The following is a 21604-nucleotide window of genomic DNA, read 5'->3' on the forward strand; positions in this document are numbered from 1 at the left end:
TATTTTTATAGCTTTCTTGTGGGTTTTGTTAATATAAACTTTGGAATAGTTTCTGTTTTCAGCTATTAGTACTTTGAGTTGACTATAGAAATAAGTGTTCTTTTCAGAGAAGGGTACTTGGCCTTGCCAAGACCAGTGGAAGACAGGATCCACACTTTCAAATGCAAGTATGTTTACGTTAAACCTGAAACATCTTAAGCATTGTGACATCTTAAGTACCCTACATGGGTTTCTGCCCCCCTGTACCCACCCTGGGGGTTTCAGGGATGGTGTTTCAGTCACTTGTGTCTGGCTGGGCTCACACCCTGTACCTACCCTGCAGTAGTGGTTAATCTTGACCTTGCGTAGCAGTGAACCTTTCTCCAGCTGGAGGCAGGAAGAACATTTGAATTGTGGGTGATGGGAATAATGTTTATGAAACACCTGTTAACAGTGGCCGGCACACAGTAGGCACTCACCCAGTAAATGGTAATGGAGAGGGATTGGAAGACAAAATCGACTTAAGGTCAGGAATGGGAATAGGCAGGCATGACCAGTAAACAGAATCAAACCCAATTTGTGTACACATATATGGGAGGGTTTGTAGAGAGTCATTCCAGTTAAGCTGCAAAGTTAGGCAAAGGTCAGAGTCAGGAGGCTGAGTCAGTCAGTGATGGGCGGCTCCAGTGCAAAGCTGAGGGTGCAGACCCAGGAAGTGGGACTGGAGAACGTGGGTTCAGACTCTCCCGAGAGAACCTGGGTGGAGCTAAGGGACAGCACCCCAGTGACCACTCCCACAGATTCTTTGGGCAGATTCGGCAAGAAACCCCTTCCTTCCTTCCCTCTTATCTTGTGAAGTTTAACTACTTGGATAGAAACCTAAGGCTGAGAGTTTTTGTTTAATCCAGTTCATTACAACCCAGCTAGCCAATGCTGATACTGTGGCCAACTAGGGTGGTAAGGAGATGACTGTGTTACTTATTAAGAGACTTTTGAATAAATTTGCTTAAAAGAGATCATGCCCTGTCCCTGTTTCTGTAAAATAAGTGCTATGGGGACTGATTATGGGTCTTTTCCTATTGTTTTAGTCGCTAAGGTGTGTCCAACTCTTCACAACCCCATGGACTGTAGCCCACCAGGCTCCTCTGACCATGGGATTCTCCCAGCAAGAATACTGGAGTGGGTTGCCATTTCCTTTTCCCAGGGATGTTCCCCACTTAGGGTTCGAAACTGGGCCTCCCACTGGGCCTCCTGCATTGGCAGTCCAGTTCTTTTAAATAAATATTGTGTCAAATAAATAAACATTGTGTCAAGCAGTGTTGTTACTGCTTCTAAACAAGCCTGTGGGGGGAGCGTCCACTCAGAATAGTAGTGAGCAATAGAATTAACAGTTGTGAATGTTAATCGTGAGAGGAAAGGATATGATAGAAGCAAGGATGTGCTCTTAAAAATGTCCCCGACTGATAGTCCCAAGTGTCAAGACCAAGTCTTCAACCTGGGTTACACACTTCATCCAGGCCTGCCCCTCCCATGCAGCTGCTGACAAGGCTGTCTTGTGAAGAGTCCTCCAGGTGATTCTGCCCTGCAGCCTCAGTCCAAAACTATCCTGTTCTAATCATCACTTTGGACAGAGATGTCTCTGCAGAAGCTAGAATGTTTTAATTGTCTGGAAACACAAGAGGTAGTGGAATCGAACTTAGCTCACTAGGGTAAAAATCAGATCGAAGCTCTCCCCGGATCTGTGTCTGGGACCTAGCTTGGGAGGCAGTGGTCTTTCTTGGAGACTTAAAAGAGACTTTTAAACAGGATTTAGAGTCCTGGCTTTATCAGGGTTCCTTGGTTTTATGCAACAACAAAAAAAGGTCTCTGGCTATCCTTAAGCAAAAGAGAGATGCATTGAAAAGAAGCTAAGAGCCACGTCTTTATAAGTAGGGTTGTTTAGGGAAGGGGAATGGGTCTGGGGAGTAGGGGTTATTAGATGCCCTCTTTTGTGGCCACAGTTAGGAGAACTACCCTTCCCTTAAACATGTGCCACAACTACAGAGCGGGGGGAACTGCAACTACGGAAGCCCGTGTGCCCTAGAGCCTGTGCTCGGCAACATGAGGAGACACTGCGTTAGGAAGCCTGTGCGCATAACTGGAGAGCAGCCCCCACTCGCCGTAACTAGAGAAGAGCCCGTGCAGCAACGGAGACCCAGCACAGCCAGAGACCCACACACAGTCGCTCAGTCGTGTCCGACTCTTTGCAACCCCATGAATCGCAGCACGCCAGGCCTCCCTGTCCATCACCATCTCCCGGAGTTCACTCAGACTCACGTCCATCGAGTCCATGATACCATCCAGCCATCTCATCCTGGGTCGTCCCCTTCTCCTCCTGCCCCCAATCCCTCCCAGCATCAGAGTCTTTTCCAATGAGTCAACTCTTTGCATGAGGTGGCCAAAGTACTGGAGCTTCAGCTTCAGCATCATTCCTTCCGAAGAAATCCCAGGGTTGATCTCCTTGCAGTCTAAGGGACCCTCAAGAGTCTTCTCCAACACCACAGTTCAAAAGCATCAATTTTTCGGCGCTCAGCCTTCTTCGCAGTCCAACTCTCACATCCATACATGACCACAGGAAAAACCATAGCCTTGACTAGACGGACCTTTGTTGGCAAAGTAATGTCTCTACTTTTGAATATACTATCTAGGTTGGTCATAACTTTTCTTCCAAGGAGTAAGTGTCTTTTAATTTCATGGCTGCAATCACCATCTGCAGTGATTTTGGAGCCCCAAAAAACAAAGTCTGACACTTTCCACTGTTTCCCCATCTATTTCCCATGAGGTGATGGGACCAGATGCCATGATCTTCGTTTTCTGAATGTTGAGCTTTAAGCCAACTTTTTCACTCTCCTCTTTCACTTTCATCAAGAGGCTTTTGAGTTCCTCTTCACTTTCTGCCATAAGGGTGGTGTCATCTGCATATCTGAGGTTATTGATCTTTCTCTCCATCTTGTGTTTCTTCCAGTCCAGCGTTTCTCATGATGTACTCTGCATAGAAGTTAAATAAGCAGGGTGACAATATACAGCCTTGACGTACTCCTTTTCCTATTTGGAACCAGTCTGTTGTTCATGTCCAGTTCTAACTGTTGCTTCCTGACCTGCATACAGATTTCTCAAGAGGCAGGTCAGGTGGTCTGGTATTCCCATCTCTTTCAGAATTTTCCACAGTTTATTGTGATCCACACAGTCAAAGGCTTTGGCATAGTCAATAAAGCAGAAATAGATGTTTTTCTGGAGCTCTCTTGCTTTTTCGATGATCCAGCAGATGTTGGCCATTTGATCTCTGGTTCCTCTGCCTTTTCTAAAACCAGCTTGAACATCAAGGAGTTCACGGTTCACGTATTGCTGAAGCCTGGCTTGGAGAATTTTGAGCATTACTTTACTAGCGTGTGAGATGAGTGCAATTGTGCGGTAGCTTGAGCATTCTTTGGCATTGCCTTTCTTTGGGATTGGAATGAAAACTGACCTTTTCCAGTCCTGTGGCCACTGCTGAGTTTTCCAAACTTGCTGGCATATTGAGTACAGCACTTTCACAGCATCATCTTTCAGGATTTGAAACAGCTCAACTGGAATTCCATCACCTCCACTAGCTTTGTACCTAGTGATGCTTTCTAAGGCCCACTTGACTTCACATTCCAAGATGTCTGGCTCTAGATTAGTGATCACATCATCATGATTATCTGGGTCATGAAGATCTTCTTTGTACAGTTCTTCTGTGTATTCTTGCCACCTCTTCTTAATATCTTCTGCTTCTGTTAGGTCCATACCATTTCTGTCCTTTATCGAGCCCATCTTTGCATGAAATGTTCCCTTGGTATCTCATTTTCTTGAAGATATCTCTAGTCTTTCCCATTCTGTTGTTTTCCTCTATTTCTTTGCATTGATCGCTGAAGAAGGCTTTCTTATCTCTCCTTGCTATTCTTTGGAACTCTGCATTCAGATGCTTATATCTTTCCTTTTCTCCTTTGTTTTTCACTTCTCTTCTTTTCACAGCTATTTGTAAGGCCTCCCCAGACAGCCATTTTGTTTTTTGCATTTCTCTTCCATGGGGATGGTCTTGATCCCTGTCTCCTGTACAATGTCACGAACCTCATTCCATAGTTCATCAGGCACTCTATCTATCAGATCTAGACCCTTAAATCTATTTCTCACTGCCACTGTATAATCATAAGGGATTTGATTTAGGTCATACCTCCATGGTCTAGTGGTTTTCCCTACTTTCTTCAATTTAAGTCTGAATTTGGCAATAAGGCATTCATGATCTGAGCTACAGTCAGCTCCTGGTCTTGTTTTTGTTGACTGCATCCTTGGCTGCAAAGAATATAATCTGTATATATATATAATATATATATATAATCATCTGATTTCAGTGTTGACCATCTGGTGATGTCCATGTGTAGAGTCTTCTCTTGTGTTGTTGGAAGAGGGTGTTTGCTATGACCAGTGCATTTTCTTGGCAAACTCTATTAGTCTTTGCCCTGCCTCATTCCGCATTCCAAGGCCAAATTTGCCTGTTACTCCAGGTGTTTCTTGACTTCCTACTTTTGCATTCCAGTCCCCTATAATGAAAAGGACATCTCTTTTGGGTGTTAGTTCTAAAAGATCTTGTAGGTCTTCATAAAACTGCTCAACTTCAGTTTCTTCAGCGTTACTGGTTGGGGCATAGACTTGGATAATTGTGATATTGAATGGTTTGCCTTGGAGACGAACAGAGATCATTCTGTTGTTTTTGAGATTGCATCCAAGTACTGCATTTAGGACTCTTTTGTTGACCATGATGGCTACTCCATTTCTTCTGAGGGATTCCTGCCCGCAGTAGTAGATATAATGGTCATCTGAGTTAAATTCACCCATTCCAGTCCATTTTAGTTCGCTGATTCCTAGAATGTCAACGTTCACCCTTGCCATCCCTTGTTTCACCCCTTCCAACATTCCAGGTTCCTATGCAGTATTGCTCTTTACAGCATCAGATCTTGCTTCTATCACCAGTCATATCCACAACTGGGTATTGTTTTTGATTTGGCTCCATCCCTTCATTCTTTCTGGAGTTATTTCTCCACTAATCTCCAGTAGCATATTGGGCACCTAATGACCTGGGGAGTTCCTCTTTTGGTATCCTATCATTTTGCCTTTTCATACTGTTCATGGGGTTCTCAAGGCAAGAATACTGAAGTGGCTTGCCATTCACTTCTCCAGTGGACCACATTCTGTCAGGCCTCTCCACCATGACCCGCCTGTCTTGGGTTGCCCCTCAGGCATGGCTTGGTTTCATTGAGTTAGACAAGGCTGTGGTCCTAGTGTGATTAGATTGACTAGTTTTCTGTGAGTATGGTTTCAGTGTGTCTGCCCTCTGATGCCCTCTTGCTACACTTACCATCTTACTTGATCATGATCTTAGATAATTAAAAATATCACAAAGTCTTCGATTCAGCTCAGTGAGTCTTGAGGTGGGGAAGCGTTTGGCAGATTTTAGGAAATGTTTACATGGAACTTGTAAAAAACATAGCAACCAGGAATAGTTTATATACACTAAAGACTAATTTTTAAGACGATTTACTTCTTCATTTTTGGCGGCACTGGGCCTTTGTTGCTGCACATGGGCTTTCTCTAGTCTCGGTGAGTGGGGGCTACTCCTTGTCGCAGTGCTTGGACTCAGTATTTTGCAGCTCATGGGCTCTAGAGCGCAGGCTCAGTAGTTGTGGCCCATGCGGGCTTAGTTGCCCCACGGCATACAGGATCTTCCCACAGCGGGGATCTAACTCGTGTTCCCTACATGGGCAGGTGGATTCTTAACCACTGGGTCACTACCAAGGAAACCTAAGGACTAATTTTAAAGAGTAACATGGAAACTTACATTACTGTATGTAAAACAGATGGACAGCGGGAATTTGCTGTATGGCTCACGAAACTCAAACAGGGGCTCTGTATCAACCTAGAGGGGTGGAATGGGGAGGGAGGTTCAAAAGGGAGGGGATATATGTATACCTATGGCTGATTCATGTTGAGGTTTGACAGAAAACAACAAAATTCTATAAAGCAATTATCTTTCAATTAAATAAATTAAAAAGAAACTGTAAAGTAACATAACACTGAACTGCAGGCTCTGGGTCAAGGGAAGATTGGGAGTTAACAGAAGAGAAAATTATTCTCCAGAGGGCCACAAAGATGTCATCTAAGTGACGGACTCAGCTCTTGAGGTTGAGGAAGAGGACTGTTCCAATTTCGCAGAAATGTCATGAGTAGCTGTTTTGTTTCAAAAGCAATGTGAGTGACTAGCTTTTAGCAGAGCTGCAGCTTCTCCAAGCCTTTTCATGCCTCGCTTTGGGTGTATTCATGATGTCTTGAGATGCATCGCTCATGTCTGCACACCAATGTGTTGAACTGTTTCCCATCTTCAAACAAACACACCCCAAACAGGGCTCCCTCGTGCTTCTCCAGTTATTGACCACTTTTTGGGTCTCCTTTCCAGCAAAATAATTCTTTTATTTATAAAATAAAACAAAATAATTCTTTTATTTATATTTAATAATATTTCCACCAAATAATTCTTTAAAAAAATTATTTATTTGGCTGCACCAGGTCTTAGTTTCAGTGTGTAAACTGCAGGATGGTTAGTCGTGGTTAGTTGTGGCATGTGGGATCTAGGAACAGTCCCCTGACCAGGCATGGAACCTGGGCCCCCTACATTGGGAGCATGGAGTCTTATCCACTGGACCACCAGGGACGTCCCACGAGCCCCTCTTATACTCGGAAGTTCTCCTGCCTCTTCTGATGGTCACATTGGCTCTGACCGCCCCCCCTCCCCACTCCACCTGCCTCCTTCATTCCTAAGGGCCTGTGTGGATACACTGGGCCCACCCACCTGGTTACCCAGGATCATCTCCCTGTTTTAAAACCCTTACTTTGTTTCAGTGTTCCTTTTGCCATGTAACACGTTTTCATAGGTTCTAGGGATGAGTGAACTCCGGGAGTTGGTGACGGACAGGGAGGCCTGGCGTGCTGCGATTCATGGGGTCGCAAAGAGTCGGACACGACTGAGTGACTGAACTGAACTGAACTGAGGGATGAGGGTGTGGACGTCTTTGGGGCCATTACTCTGCCGTTACTCTGTTGTTCCCAAAGACAGGACATGGAAGCTACTGTTTAAAGCATAGACTCAGAAGCTGAGCATGTCACTTCCATCCTATGCTATCGGTCAAGCACTCACAGATCCCAGACTCAAGGGGAGGGGATGTGGCTTCCACACATCCTAAAGGAGTGCCAAAGAATTTGGAGCTTGTGGTTTAAAGTGGCTACAGTCTAGCAGACACTATAGAGAGCAGTATGGAGTTTCCTTAAAAAAAACTAAAGATAAGAGTTGCCATGTGATCCAGCAATCCCACTCCTGGGCATATATCCAGAGAAAATTCAAATTCTAGAAGATGCATGCACTCCAGTGCTTATAGACCTGTTCACAACAGCCAGGTGACGGAAGCAACGAAAATGTCCACCAGCAAATGAATGGATGAAAAGGGTTTGACGCATACACACAGTGGAATACTACTCGGCCACGAAAAAGAATGAAATGATGTCATTTGCAGCAACGTGGATGAACCCTGGAGATTATCATACCAAAGTCGGTCAGACCAAGAAAGACAAACGTATGATACTACTTCTATGTGGAATTCAAAGTACAATACAAATGAACTTACTTCATGATTCCTAGACACAGAAAACAAACTTGTGATGGCCAAATGGGAGAGAGGGTTGGGGAGGGATAAATTAGGATCTTTGGATTAACAGATCCTACTATATATAAAATAGATAACAAGGTCCTACTGAATATATACATATTCTTATATATATATATACATATATATATATATATACACACACACATATACCAGAAACTACAACACCATTGTAAATCAACTATACTTCCCAATTTTAAGAAAGGGAAATTGCTACAGTGTAATCTCTGTTCACAAATTATCTAGATTCCTTCCACTTGTAAGAGTCACTTACCTTCCAGGGATCCCACTTATAGCATCAGGTTTAGGCTTTAGCTCCCTGATCTCATAATCTTAAATCAATAAAGGGTGCCTCATCAGAGGCATGGTCCTCTTGATCTGCACACCTTTAAAGGTAAAAGTGAAACTGTTAGATGCTGAGTGGTGTTCGATTCTATGTGACCCCATGGACTGTAGCCTGCCAGGCTTCTCTGTCATGGGATTCTCCAGGCCAGAATACTGGAGTGGGTTGTTGTTCCCTTCTCCAGGATATCTTCCCAACCCAGGGATCAAAGCAGCGTCTTCTGTATCTCCTGTGTTGGCAGGCAGTTTCTTTACCGTTTGAACCACCAAGGAAGCCCCTTTGAAGATAAGTTACCTGCCAATTATACACCAAACATAAAGGGATGAGGTGGCCATAGGGTACTCACAATAACATTCCCATTCAGAAAGAGATAAACAAGGCATGTGGCCTTTGGTCCCCAAAAATCCTGAATGCCACCTGGGCACAAGTCCCCCTTTATTGATTAGGGACCAGTGCTGCTTCTTAGGATGTGCAAAGCTTTAGGCTCTATCCTCTGGGCTCTATTCCACCCTCTGTGTCTCTTCTAGTGGTAGCCAGTAGTGCTTCCACTAGGGCAGTTCTCAAAAAGTGAGAAATAGAGTAGCTTCTTGATGGCATTTAAAGAAATCTTTATCTTCTGGAGCTGAAGGATAGACACAGCTAAGGGTCAGCACAGAACTGAATTGTGAGAGGGGCAGAGGGGCAGAGGGGCAGAGAAGGCTGAACTCTCAGTCTAGGAAAATATCTTCCACCAAGTTCAGAGCCCTCATAGGGAAGGAGCAGGACTTTGAGAAGTGAGATGGGGATCTTGGTGAAATGCACTTGAGAACCTTGCACTCCTAGATTCCTCAGAACCTTCTGGACCAACAGAAGGGCCACCTCTCCTTCCTGGGTAACAAAGCCGTTCCTTGCTTGAGGACCACGCGGAGGCTCCAGAGGAGGTATGTGTGTGCTTAGTCGCTCAGTCGCGCCCGACTCTTGCAACCCCATAGACTGTAGCCTGCCAGGCTCCTCTGTCCATGGGATTCTCCAGGCAAGGATACTGGAGTGGGTTGCCATTTCCTGCTCCAAGGGATCTTCCCGACTGAGGAATCGAACCTGGGTCTCCTGCATTGCAGGCAGACTCTACCGACTGAGCTACGAGGGAAGCCCAAGGCCCTGCAAGGGTTCCAGAGGAGGTAGGAACCTCACAAAGCAATGCTTACTCTCTTCAGGATTTGTCCCATGTCACATCCTCCTGGCCACTCAACCATTATCCTGGATCAAATACTAGCCTTACTGGGGATGCACTGGCCCACTCCTGGCCACTCAACCATTATCCTGGATCAAATACTAAACTAGCCTTACTGGGGATGCACTGGCCCACTAAGAGAGAGGGATCCATACATGGCAAAGTTGTTTCAGGACCTGAATAACTTATGATAAATATCAGGAGTGTGTGATCCTGGTGGTGCTGGATTAAAAGTGGATAAGGGAGCTATTTCAAATCCTAAAAGATGATGCTGTTAAAGTGCTGCATTCAATATACCAGCAAATTTGGAAAACTCAACAGTGGCCACAGGACTGGAAAAGTCAGTTTTCATTCCAATCCCAAAGAAGGGCAATGCCAAAGAATGTTTAAACTACCATACAATTGCATTCATTTCACATGCTAGCAGGGTAATGCTCAAAATCCTTCAAGTTAGGCTTCAACAGTACATGAACCAAGAACTTCCAGATATACAAGCTGGATTTAGGAAAGGCAGAGGAACCAGCGATCAAATTGCCAATAACCATTGGAAAAAGCAAGGGAGCACAGAACTGAATTGTGAGAGGGGCAGAGGGGCAGAGAAGGCTGAACTCAGTCTAGGAAAATATCTTCCACCAAGTTCAGAGGGAATTCCAGAAAAATACCTACTTCTGCTTTATTGACTATGCTAATGCCTTTGACTGTGTGGATCACAACAAACTGGAAAATTCTTAGAGATGGGACTAAAAGGTCACCTTACCTGCCTCCTGAGAAACCTGTATGTAAGTCAAGAAGCAACAGTTAGAAGCAGACATGGAACAACAGATGTTCCAAATCGGGAAAGGAGTACATTGAGGCTGTATATTTTCACCTTGCTTATTTAACTTATATGCAGAGTACGTCACGTGAAATGTCAGGCTGGATGAAGCACAAGCTGGCATCAAGATTGCCGGGGGAAATATCAATAACCTCAGATATGCAGATGACACCACTCTAATGGCTGAAAGTGAAGAGGAACTAAAGAGCCTCTTGATGAAGGTGAAAGAGGAGAATGAAAAGCTGGCTTAAAACTCAACATTCAGAAAACTAAGATCATAGCATTGGATCACATCACTTCATGGCAAATAGATGGGGAAATAATGGAAACAGTGACAAACTTTATTTTCTTGGGCTCCAAAATCATTGCAGATGGTGACTGCAACCATGAAATTAAAAGACGCTTGCTCTTTAGAAGAAAAGCTATGACAAACCTAGACAGTATATTAAAAAGGAGAGACATCACTTTGCCAACAAAGGTCTGTATAGTCAAAGCTATGGTTTTTCTGGTAGTCATGTATGGATGTGATAGTGGGACTATAAAGAAAGCTGAATGAACCAAATGTAGATCTTGCCTTTGGGTATGTGTGTGTGTGTGTTGTGGGTTTAGTCACTTGGTCGTGTCTGACTCTGCAACCCTTTGGACTGTAGTCTGCCAGCCTCCTCTGTCCATGGGATTTCCCAGGCAGGAATACTGGAGTGGGGGCCATTTCTTCCTCCAGGGGATCTTCCCAACCCAGGGACTGAACCTGTCTCTCCTGTATCTCCTGCATTGCAGGCTGATTCTTTACACACTAGGCCATCAGGGAAGCCCAGTTCTTGCCTTTCGGAGTTCAGAATAGGAAAGACAGTTAAAAGATTATGCCATGTGCAAAAGAGAGGAATAGAGAGGTTGATAGGTCCCCAGGGGACCACAGAAGGAGTAAGCTGGATGTCTTAGTTTCCCGCGACTGTTCTAACAAAGGCCACAACAGAAATTTATAGTCCACAATTCTCAAGATTAGAAGTCCAAGATCAAGGTGTCCACAGAGTTGGTCCCCTCTGAGGGCTGAGAGGGAAAAATCTGTTTCAGGCCCCTCCTAGTTTCTGGTAGTCTCAGATAACCCTTGACTTGTAGATGGCATTCTTTCTATATCCTCACATCCTCACATCCTCCTCCCTCCATACGTGTCTATCTTCAAAGTTTCCTTTTTTAAAGAAAGAGGCAGTCATACTGAATGGGATCCTATTACCTTAACTTGATCACTTGCAAAACTTTTATTTCCAAACAAGTTTCCATTCACAGGTGGCTCAGATGGTAAAGAATCCGTCTGCAACGCAGGTTCGATCCCGGGGTTGGGAAGATCCACTGGAGAAGGGAATGGCTACCCACTCCAGTATTCTTGCCTGGAGAATTCCATGGACAGAGGAGTTGGGTGGGCTACCATCCGTGGTACTTCAACATCTTTTGTGGGGAGACACAATTCAATAGGTATTGATTGAGTACCTGCCATGTGCTGGGTACCACTGTTCTATGTGATGGAGGTACAGCAGGGGACGAGACAGGCCATGTCCTTCTCATAGAGCTTTCATTACAATGGGAGAGACAGGCCCCAGAAATACACACATTCCGGGTAACACTATGCAAAGAAGGAAAACAAAGCAAGGTCAGGGTGGAGCACAGTGGGGAGGACTCATTGGATCCCACTCCCCCCATTAGTCTGATGAGAAGATGACGCCTGGCTTACTTATTCATTCATACAGCCTCCATCCACGTGTGCATTCTCTAACTCCTTGGCTTTTTTACTGACAGCGACCTGGCTTAGCTCTGGGGACACCCAGGTGAAGGGCACACTCTAAGCTTTGGACGGATGGACACGGTCCCTGATGTTCAGTCCCTTTTTGCACTCATTTCTGTGCATGTGCTCCATCCTCTCTCTTGAACCCCCTCACTTGCCCTCCCACGTCACCTGGCCAACTCCTACTTCTCCCAAGACTGTTCAGGTGCTGCCTCCTCTGGGAACCTCTCGCCTTGCTTGGCAGACTCAGGGCTCCTCCAGCCCTCCCCATCCAGACAGCCCTGGGTCATGGGCTCCTGCAAGACAGGGCTGAGTCTCACCTGTGATTCTCTCCCGGTTTCCAGACAGTTAAGTACTTGTCCCACGAGGGTGTCTCCACTAGAAGGTGAGCTCCATAACGATACTCTTTCAGAGCTGAATCCCCCACACTTAGAGCAGAATCCGGCAACTAATTCAATGTAGGATAAATGAGTATCCATCACATAAGTGAATGAACAAAGTGAAACCGTGAACGATGGCGGAGTCCTCAGGTTGACTCCCAGCTGGGGGCTCCCTGCAGCCAGGACCCTCTGGCAGTCGGAACCAGCCATAAAATTTGCTGGATCCGCTGCAGAATGAAATGTGGGTCCCCTGTTTCAAAATTAAGAACTTTAGAACGGCAAACAACAGGATGTTAAACCAAGGGGAAGAGGGTGTTTCCGGGGCCCTGAGCCCTCTGTTACTGCACTGTGGCTTGCTGTGAGCCCTCCCCACCCTCCCCAGCCTCCATCTCCCCGCCAGCGGTGCTTCCCAGCTCCCTACTCTAGCCCGGATCTCCGGTGCGCCTGAAGACCTCCGGAGAGGGGCACCTGTCGGACAAGGTCTGGCGGGGCTGGGGGCGGGGGCGGGGGGCGGTGCGGAGGGAGCTGAGGGAGGGGCCCTGGGCCTCGAGTTCCAGGAGGACCCGGGGGCAGCCCCCAGCCCCAGCTCGGCTCAGTCCAGAAGCAGCTCCCCATGCTCCTGTAGGAGGGAGAGAGATGATCTTTTCTTGGGAAGTGGCTCCCGTCTTTATCCGCTTCTGGGCATCTCCAGGCAGACACACAGGGACAGCTTCTGCGGCAGACGGGCGAACAGAAACAGCAAAAAAGCACCAGAAAAAGCAAAAAAGACACGCCATCCCCATAGTCATAGATCTAGGGACGGGCGCTGCCACTCGGTCCCCTCCTCTCCGCCCCAACCAGGCACACCCAAAGACTGACGGGCCAGACAGAAAGACCCCGCACAGAGAAAACAGACCGCAGAGACACGCAGGGACGAGGACAGGCAGACTCACGCACACGGACACCTTCCCACTAACCCGAGCTTCCGCGGGCTGCCACGCAGACGCTGCGGCACGGGAGCCGAGCACGCACCCTCCGGGCTCGCGGTTCCCCCGCTGCCACGCCCCCGTGCCCACCCTCTCGGCCGGCTCTGGACAACCCCTCTCTCCCTCGCACCCCAACTCCGGGAGCCACCTGTCGCCCGGGCGGGGCTGGGTCAGCCGGCGTCGGCTCAGGGGACAACAGAGCAGCGGACGGCGGGCGGGTTCGGACGCGCTGGGCTGGGGAGCAGGAGGACGCGCGGCCGTCGCGGCAAGGCTGGTGCCCAACCGAGGCATCGGGGACTCCGCGTGGGTCCAGGGTGCTGGGAAGGGTTGCCCCGGACCCTGCGGAAGGAGGGGAAGTGGGTAGTGTGCATAGGGGAGCGCGAAGAAGCTGGGGTCAGCGGGTTGGGGACGTGGTAAGTGGATTGGGTGAGCGCCTTGACCGAGGGCAGGGGGCAGAAGGCGGGAGACCAGGTGTCCGCGGGTGATCAGGACAGGGGGGCTGATCGGCCGAGGCCCCTCGGGGCTAGGGCAGGGGAGGACGGGAGCAGCGGGTGGAGCGCAAGTCGCAGCCATCCCCGAGGCAAGACTAGGTGAGGGTCACTCAATGATTCGCGAGGGTCAAGGGGCGCCTGCCGCTCCCCTGGCGGCTCCGAGCGACTCGGAGAGGGGCTCGTCCTGGCCCGCGGCCCGCCCGCCGGCCCCGTTCTTGGCTCCGGGGTTCCGGGGATCCCCGGGTTCCCCGGCGCCTCGGCGGGGCGCTGTCCGCGAGAGCTTCCCGCAGAAGCTGGCCGAGGCCCTGAGCAGCCAGTACGCGCTGAACGTGTTCGTGGCGGGGCTGCTGTTCTTGTTGGCCTGGGCCGTGCACGCCTCGGGCGTGGGTAAGAGGGACCTGCTGTGCCTCCTCACGGCGCTCATGCTGCTGCAGCTGCTCTGGATGCTGTGGTATGTGCGCCGCAGCTCCGCGCACCGCCGCCTCATCCGCCTCAAGGACACGTACGCCGGCGCGCGCTGGCTTCGCGGTGAGTCCCCGACGCAGCAAACCAGCGGGCGGGCTGGCGAGCGCACCGCGCAACCAGCCTGCTCGCCCGCTAGCTGTAGCCCCGCGGTATCTCGCTCCCTGCCACCTCTCTCCTTTAGTCTTTTCTGCCTCCGTCTTCCTGTCCATCTTTTCTGCGCCCCCTCCCCCAACCTTCACTTTTCTCTCTCCCTCCGCCTTCAGGCTCTTGCCTTATATTCCGACGTTGCAGCTACGGTTACACAAACCTATTCACATCTTCCTTTCCTTATTTAAAGCCCTGCCAGGGTTCCACTGACCCCGTGACGGAGGCCACACTCCCTATCCTGGCGTTCAAGGCTCTCTCTGATCGGGTCCCAGGTGACTCTTTGGTTTTATCTTCTCTTTTGTCCCCATTCGGTGCTCCAGGCTCAAAGGCTTCAAGTTCCCGTCGCAGTGTGTCATTCCTTCACAGATCTGGCCCCAACGCCACCTTCTCCACACACTTGGCAGGAATTACTCCTCACTCCCATGGGTCACCATGCCTCTGTGTAGAGCTCTTTTGGCTTTTGTGAATTTCCGCCTTGTTTTATGACTAGCTGGATACGAGCCTGGTCATCCAGATGAGATTTGAGGTTTCTTAGGCTCAGGGACTGTGTCTAGTTCATCTTGCCTTTGGAAAAACTGCACACAACTCCAGGGTGGCCCAGATTCCTGCTCTGAAAGTGGTTGTTTCAGGGAGGTTCATGGTTTTGTGATCCTACAAACGGCAGTGAATCCAGAGCCATAGCAAACAAACACGCAAAAAGAATGGAATGTTACTTTGGGCTGTTGACTTAGGCTCAAAAATATCACACACAGGCTTTTGACCTTCACTTCTCTGTAGTGGCAGAATCTTCCCTTGGTCTTTCCCTCACTTCCTTCCTCCTCCATCCTTCTGTTCTTCTTTCTTCCCTTCTTCTTCTCCCCTCATCCAACCCTTCCCTTCTCCTCCATGCCTCCCTTTTCCGTCCATCCTCCTTCCTTCTTTCCTTTCTCTCTTCCTCCCCTACTCTCCCTCCTTCCGTCTTTTCTTTCTCCCACCCTCCCCTCCTCTTTCCTTCTCTCCCTCCTCTGCCCTGGTCTTCCTCTCTCTTCCCTCCTCTCTCTTTCCCTCCTCCCAGGAAGACTCTGAGCATTGCGGCCCCAGTCAATGGGCACTGCCATGTTCCAAGACTAGGAAGACAGAGGGAGGAGCAGGGTGGGAATGCAGAATCAGGGCCCCTCCTGTGGATGTGTTACATCTGAGATGTCCATTAGACGTCAGGCAGAGATGGAATAAAAGGCAACATCGAGAGAACACGTAGTAGGTGTGGCTGTTTAGACACTCAGCAAGTTGTCCATAATAACAGAACGCTTCAGGTGAGGCATGTGGATGATGGAAGTGGTGCTGACTCTGAAGGCATGGCGCGATAACTCAGCTCTGTTACCCTTGCCTTTCTGAGTCCCAGTTTCCTCATCAGTAAAATAAGAATCCTGGTTGCCTCTCAGGGAAGGAGCTGGGAGATGTTGCCTGAACGCGGTTTGGGAAGCACTGTCTATCCCTGTAAGTGAGCTGTGGTTTATCAAAGAGGCAAGAGCCTAATCATCCCAAAAGTACGCTAGGAGGCCACAGTGCCAAAGGAAGTGCCTTCAGCTGAAGCAGGGACTGAGGTTTTCCTTGGAATCCCAGCTGGAAAGACAGGTTTGACTTAGCTCTGCCCTGGCTTCTGTGTTGGTCTTGGAAGTCTGCAGCTCTGACAAAGAGCCAGCCTGTGGCATTCCGGACCCTGAGGTTTTCCAGAGAAAGTTTTTGGGTCTTGGTATGAGCTGTGAAACATTTCTTTGAGCAGAAGACATTCTGTCTCCCCTACTGCATATGAGAAAGTAAAGACTTTTGGGGGAACAAAAATCATTGGCTGTCATAAAAAATCAGCAGGAAGGATGAATTATTCATCCAGATCCTCTGTTTGCTGAGTAAAGAGACTGATTTCTTCTGGAAGAATTAGCAGCAGCAGGACATCTCATGCCAACCCCGGTGCGCAGTGACAGGTAAATCCCATGAGTAGCTGTTTCATCCTGTTAGTTACCAAGGTCCTGTTTCTGTTGTTTCTGGTCTCTTGAAGGACTGCAGCGGTGAAGGGAGGTTTCTTTTTTCCTGGTTTCTGGCCTGTCTCAAGCCCAGAGAAGTGTTATTAACACAAAATCATGGCAATGACGACAATAGGACTAATAGCCACGTTTAATGAGTGTGTTCGGAATGCTGGTTAGAGATATTGTCCCTAACAAAGTCGTTTGTTACGGTGATGCTTTCTTTGTGTGTGTGAATAATCGCTCCCAAATCTACTCCTTTTAAAATGAGATCAGATTTTTACGGAGTGCTCCCCTAATTTTTTTCTTTCTTTCTTTTTTTTTTTTTTCTTCTTTTTTTTTTATGCAAAGAGGGCTTAGGAAAAGATTCATTGGTTGCTTCTCTGCCCTCTCCTGCACCATAATTGATTAGCTCTTATCATTACTTCTTTTTTTCTCTTTCTTTTTTAAAAACTGAAGGATAGTTGATTTACAGTGTTGCACCAATCTCTGTTGTACAGCAAAGTGGCCCAGTTATACACATATAGACATTCTTACAAAGAGCTCTTTTTAGAATGAGGTGCATCTGTGTACACGGCACATTGCCTCTCTGTCTGCTCTGAGTACTGTGGCCCTTATCTGTTAGGGGCTACAAGTAAAGCAAGGTGCATCTGTAAGACATGCCCAGGACAGGTGGCCATAGAGATAAAGGTTGGGATGCAGTGATGGATTTCAAAGAGAGGCCGTCTCCATGTGTGAGAAATTGAAGGCTGCAAAAACAGATGGTTCCAAGCACCTGTGTTAAGAGAGGTGGGGCCTGTCGGGGATGGTGGCAGGGAGCAGAGGAGGAGATAGAGGCAAGGGATGAAGGCTACAGGATCCAAGGATGCAACTGTCTCTGAACCCAGGGAGCCCACAGTCTGGCAGTGCAGCCAGAAACTCCTGGAGGATGCTTGGCAGGATTGCAAAACCCAGCATGCAGCCCTGTGGCAGTGTCTGTTGCGGCTAAGAAGGGAGCGGTCAGGGTGGGTCCCCGCGGGATTCCAGTCCACCCTGCTGACTTCAGGGCGGATGCAGCAAGTTCATAAATGTGGTGCTGGGCTTCAGGTTGGCTCCCTCCTCAGGATGCATGTTCATCTCAATCTGATCACCTCAGGCCTCTGCAGACACAGCCTCTCCAGACACCCCTTGTTTTCCTGGGCTTCTGTTCCTGCTGCGAGTATAGTGAGCACGTGTCAGCGTGCCCAGCAATTCTTATCCTGTTTCTTAAACAATAGTCCTCTTGAGACATAGTCCACATAATCTACAATTTACCCATTTAAAGAATCCACCTGCAATGCAGGAGACTCGGGTTTGATCCCTGGGCTGGGAAGATCCCCTGGAGAAGAGAATGGCAACCCACTCTAGTATTATTGTCTAGAGAATTCCATAGACAGAGGAGCCTGGCAGGCTATAGTCCATGGGGTCGCAAAGAGTTGGACACAACTGAGCGACTGACACACACACACACACACACTCTCTCACACACACACACACAAAGTGCACAAGCTGATGGGTTGTGAATAACCCTATTCACAGATATGTGCAACTATCACTACAGTCAGTTTTTAGAACGTTTTATCATCTCAAATAGAAGCATGTGCCCTTTAGCTCTTATCCCCTGATACCTCTTACCCCCTGAGAGCCCTTACCCATATCCACCCTAGGAACAGATAACCATGAATCTACGTTCTATCTCTAGATTTGCCTGGCTTGGACATTTTAGTGAATGGAATCACCTAATATGTCCTGTTGGTGATCAGCTTCTTTCACTTAGTGTAATATTTCCAGTCTTACAGCGGTTCTTGAGGTGGATGTTATCACCTTCATCTTCTGGACCAAGAAGCTGAAAGGGCATCAGGGGGAGGGTTGAACCCCTGTCAATGGAAACATTCAGATAGAGTGAGAAAGAGAAGAGGGCTGAGCTCCTTGTGATATTAGAGGGTGACAGAGGGGGAAAAATCCCTCACTTCCATGTAACTTCTGTCCTGTCCACCCAGCAGAGGAATCTTTGGAATATGCAGAGAATAACAGAGCCCACAGCATGGGGGCACCTTTTGTGGTGGCTGGGCAGAAACATTGATTCAGTTTGGTTCAACAGCCAGGACTGAGCTCTGGGGTACTGGCTGGGCTCTGGGGACAGGATGCTCGGGTGTGGCCCCTGTATGGAGAGCTGCAAGAGGGGGCAAGGATGGTGCAGACAGTGAGGGACGTCAGAGCACGAGGGCTAAGAGCTCTCTGCCCCACCCCCCTGCATGTAGCCTCACTTTTCTGCCTCAGTTGCCTCATTTGTAAAATGGGATGATACCCCAATGTTGGGGGTGGGGCTTCCCTGATGGCTCAGCAGTAAAGAATCTGCTGCAATGCAGGAGATTTGGGTTCGACCCCCTGGAAGAGAGCAGGGCAACCCACTCCAGTGTTCTTGCCTGGAGAATCCCATCCCCTGGACAGAGAAGCCTGGAGGGCTACAGTCCATGGAGTTGCAAAGAATCAGACATGACCGAGCAACTGAGCATGCGTGTACATTACATATAGGGAGAATATGTAGGGTCTCAGGAGGCTACCTTGAATTTAAAAAAGGGTAAAAGAATACATAGAATATAGAGAACTGAGCATGACAGTGACACCCAGCAAAATTCTGGAGCAGGTGAAGATGCAGGGGTTTTTGAGCGATATCTCCAGGAAAGGGAGCGGCTATCTCCTAGGCTCAGCATGGGCTCACTGTGAGTCTTGCCTAACTGCCTGCATTCTCTCACATGTACTTTTTTGTTTTGTTTTTTGGATGGGATTTCTGCTCTAGTAGAAAATACAAATCTCCTCTCAGGATTTCAGCCTTACAATGCAGCTGCCTAAAAAGCTGATGCTGGTTGGGCACTGATTGGAAAGGAAGTCAGTCTGCAAGTGGAGTGTCCCCTGTTGAGCATCACATGGGTGCCGCTAGGGGGTGGCCCCAGGAGGAGTGAAAGGGGTGTACAGACAGTCCAGAAGAGAGAGGATGTGGAGATGGTAGGGGGTTTCCTAGGAAATGAGAGTCATTTTTTCAGGGAAACCTTTCATGTTGCTTTCAGACCAGGTGGGTCTTCCAGGTTGTATGTTCTTATAACATCCTGTTCATTTTCCTCCTAGCACTTCACAAGCAGGAGATTGTGTCATTCAGTTTGTTGATCTAACCAGATAGTGAGCTCTTCAAAGCAGAGACCCTGTTTGAATGCACTTCCCATTATAACCTGAGCTCCTGGCACACTGCCTAACATGCAGTGAGTGCCAGTTGATATTTACTGAATCATCAAATGGATGAATGGATAGTTGAATGGAAGGATGAAGGAATGAGTGAATGATGGCAGAATTGCCAGGAAAGAGGATGGTGGTTCTGGGATGCTGGCTGAAGTTCTGTGTGGGGAAGAGCATTCTAATCTAAGCAGCAGCTTGTGATGCAAAGGGTGAGCCTCCCAGCCCTGGGCACATTCAGGTGGAGACCAGACAGGTGCTGGTCATGATGCAATGGGAAGCATCTTTGCATGAGATGGGGGATGTAGACTAACTCTGTGGTAACTTCAACCTCTAAGAGTCTACAGTTCAAGATTCTAGACCCCTAGGAGGGCTCTGGGCACCTAACACAGAAGAAGAGGTCTCCCCTCTGCCAACACTAAACATTTTAGGATTATTCTCAAGTAATGTGGCTCCAGAACCTTCTAATTGGCTCTACCTAGTTAAGTGATGATAATAAGGATGATAACATCCTTGTAGAATTTTTTTATTTGTGGGACCCTGTTCTGGGTGCTTTCCATGTCATGACTCATTTAATCTCCTCCACACCCCTAGGAGACAGTTGACTTTATTAATCTCCTCTACACCCCTAGGTGAGATAAGAGATAAAAAAGCCATCCTCGGTGATCAGTGCAAAGAAATAGAAGAAAACAATAGAATGGGAAAGACTAGTGATCTCTTCAAGAAAATTAAGAGATACCAAGGGAACATTTCATGCAAAGATGGTCACAATAAAGGACAGAAATGATATGGACCTGATAAAAGCAGAAGATATTAAGAAGAGGTGGCAGAATACACACAAGAACTGTACAGAAAAGATCTTCATGACCCAGATAACCATGATGGTGTTACCACTCACCCAGAATCAGACATTCTGGAATGCGAAGTCAAGTGGGCCTTAGGAAGCATCATTACGAACAAAGCTAGTGGAGGTGGTGGATTCCAGCTGAGCTATTTCAAATCCTAAAAGATGATGCTGTTAAAGTGCTGTACTCAAAATGCCAGCAAATTTGGAAAACTCAGCAGTGGCCACAGGACTGGTAAAGGTCATTTTTCATTCCAATCCCAAAGAAAGGCAACACCAAAGAATGTTCAAACTACTGCACAGTTGCACTCATTTCAGAGGATAGCAAGGTAATGCTCAAAATCCTTCAAGTTAGGCTTCAACAGTACATGAACCGAGAACTTCCAGATGTTCAAGATGTATTTAGAAAAGGCAGAGGAACCAGAGATCAAACTGCCAACATCCGCTGGATTGTTGATGAAGCAAGAGAGTTCCATAAAAGCATCTGCTTCTGCCTTATTGACTATGCCAAAGCCTTTGACTGTGTGGATCACAACAAACTGTGGAAAATTCTGAGAGAGATGGGAATACCAGACTATCTTACCTGCCTCCTGAAAAGCTTGTATGCAGGTCAAGAAGCAACAGTTAGAACTGGACGTGGAACAAAAGACTGGTTCCAAATCGGGAAAGGAGTCCATCAAGACTATAAATTGTCACCCTGCTTATTTAACTTACATGCAGGGTACAACATGCAAAGTGCTGGACTGGATGAAGCACAAGCTGGAATCAAGATTGCTGGGAGAAAAATCAGTAACCTCAGATATGCAGATGATCGCGCCCTTATGGCAGAAGCAAGGAAGAACTAAAGAGCCTGTTGATGAAAGTGAAAGAGCAGAGTGAAAAAGTTGGCTTAAAACTCAACATTCAGAAAACTAAGATCATTCCATCCGATCCCATCACATCATAGCAAATAGATGGGGAAACAGTGGAAGCAATGAGAGGCTTTATTTTTTTGGCCTCCAAAGTAGCCTTAGGCTACTGCAGATGGTGACTGTAGCCATGAAATAAAAAGATGCTTGCTTCTTGGGAGAAAAGCTATGACCAACCTAGACAGCATATTAAAAAGCGGAGACGTTACTTTGCCATTTCCAGTAGTCACATATGCATGTGAGAGTTGGACTGTAAAGAAAGCTGA

The 21604-nt window shown here is 47.6% G+C and overlaps 1 protein-coding gene across 1 annotated transcript in view; it reads left to right on the plus strand.

Annotated features, from left to right (window-relative positions):
* The first annotated feature begins 13841 nt into the window (after window positions 1–13841).
* Window positions 13842–21604, plus strand: part of OTOP1 (otopetrin 1) — a 42929-nt gene continuing 35166 nt past the window's right edge. Inside the window, exon 1 of the mRNA XM_052641788.1 lies at window positions 13842–14256. Within this exon, the coding sequence (XP_052497748.1) occupies window positions 13842–14256 (415 nt within the window). The remainder of the gene's footprint in view (window positions 14257–21604) is intronic.

This window comes from Budorcas taxicolor, chromosome 6 (genome assembly GCF_023091745.1).
Source record: "Budorcas taxicolor isolate Tak-1 chromosome 6, Takin1.1, whole genome shotgun sequence".
In the NCBI taxonomy this organism is placed as follows: Eukaryota; Metazoa; Chordata; class Mammalia; order Artiodactyla; family Bovidae; genus Budorcas; species Budorcas taxicolor.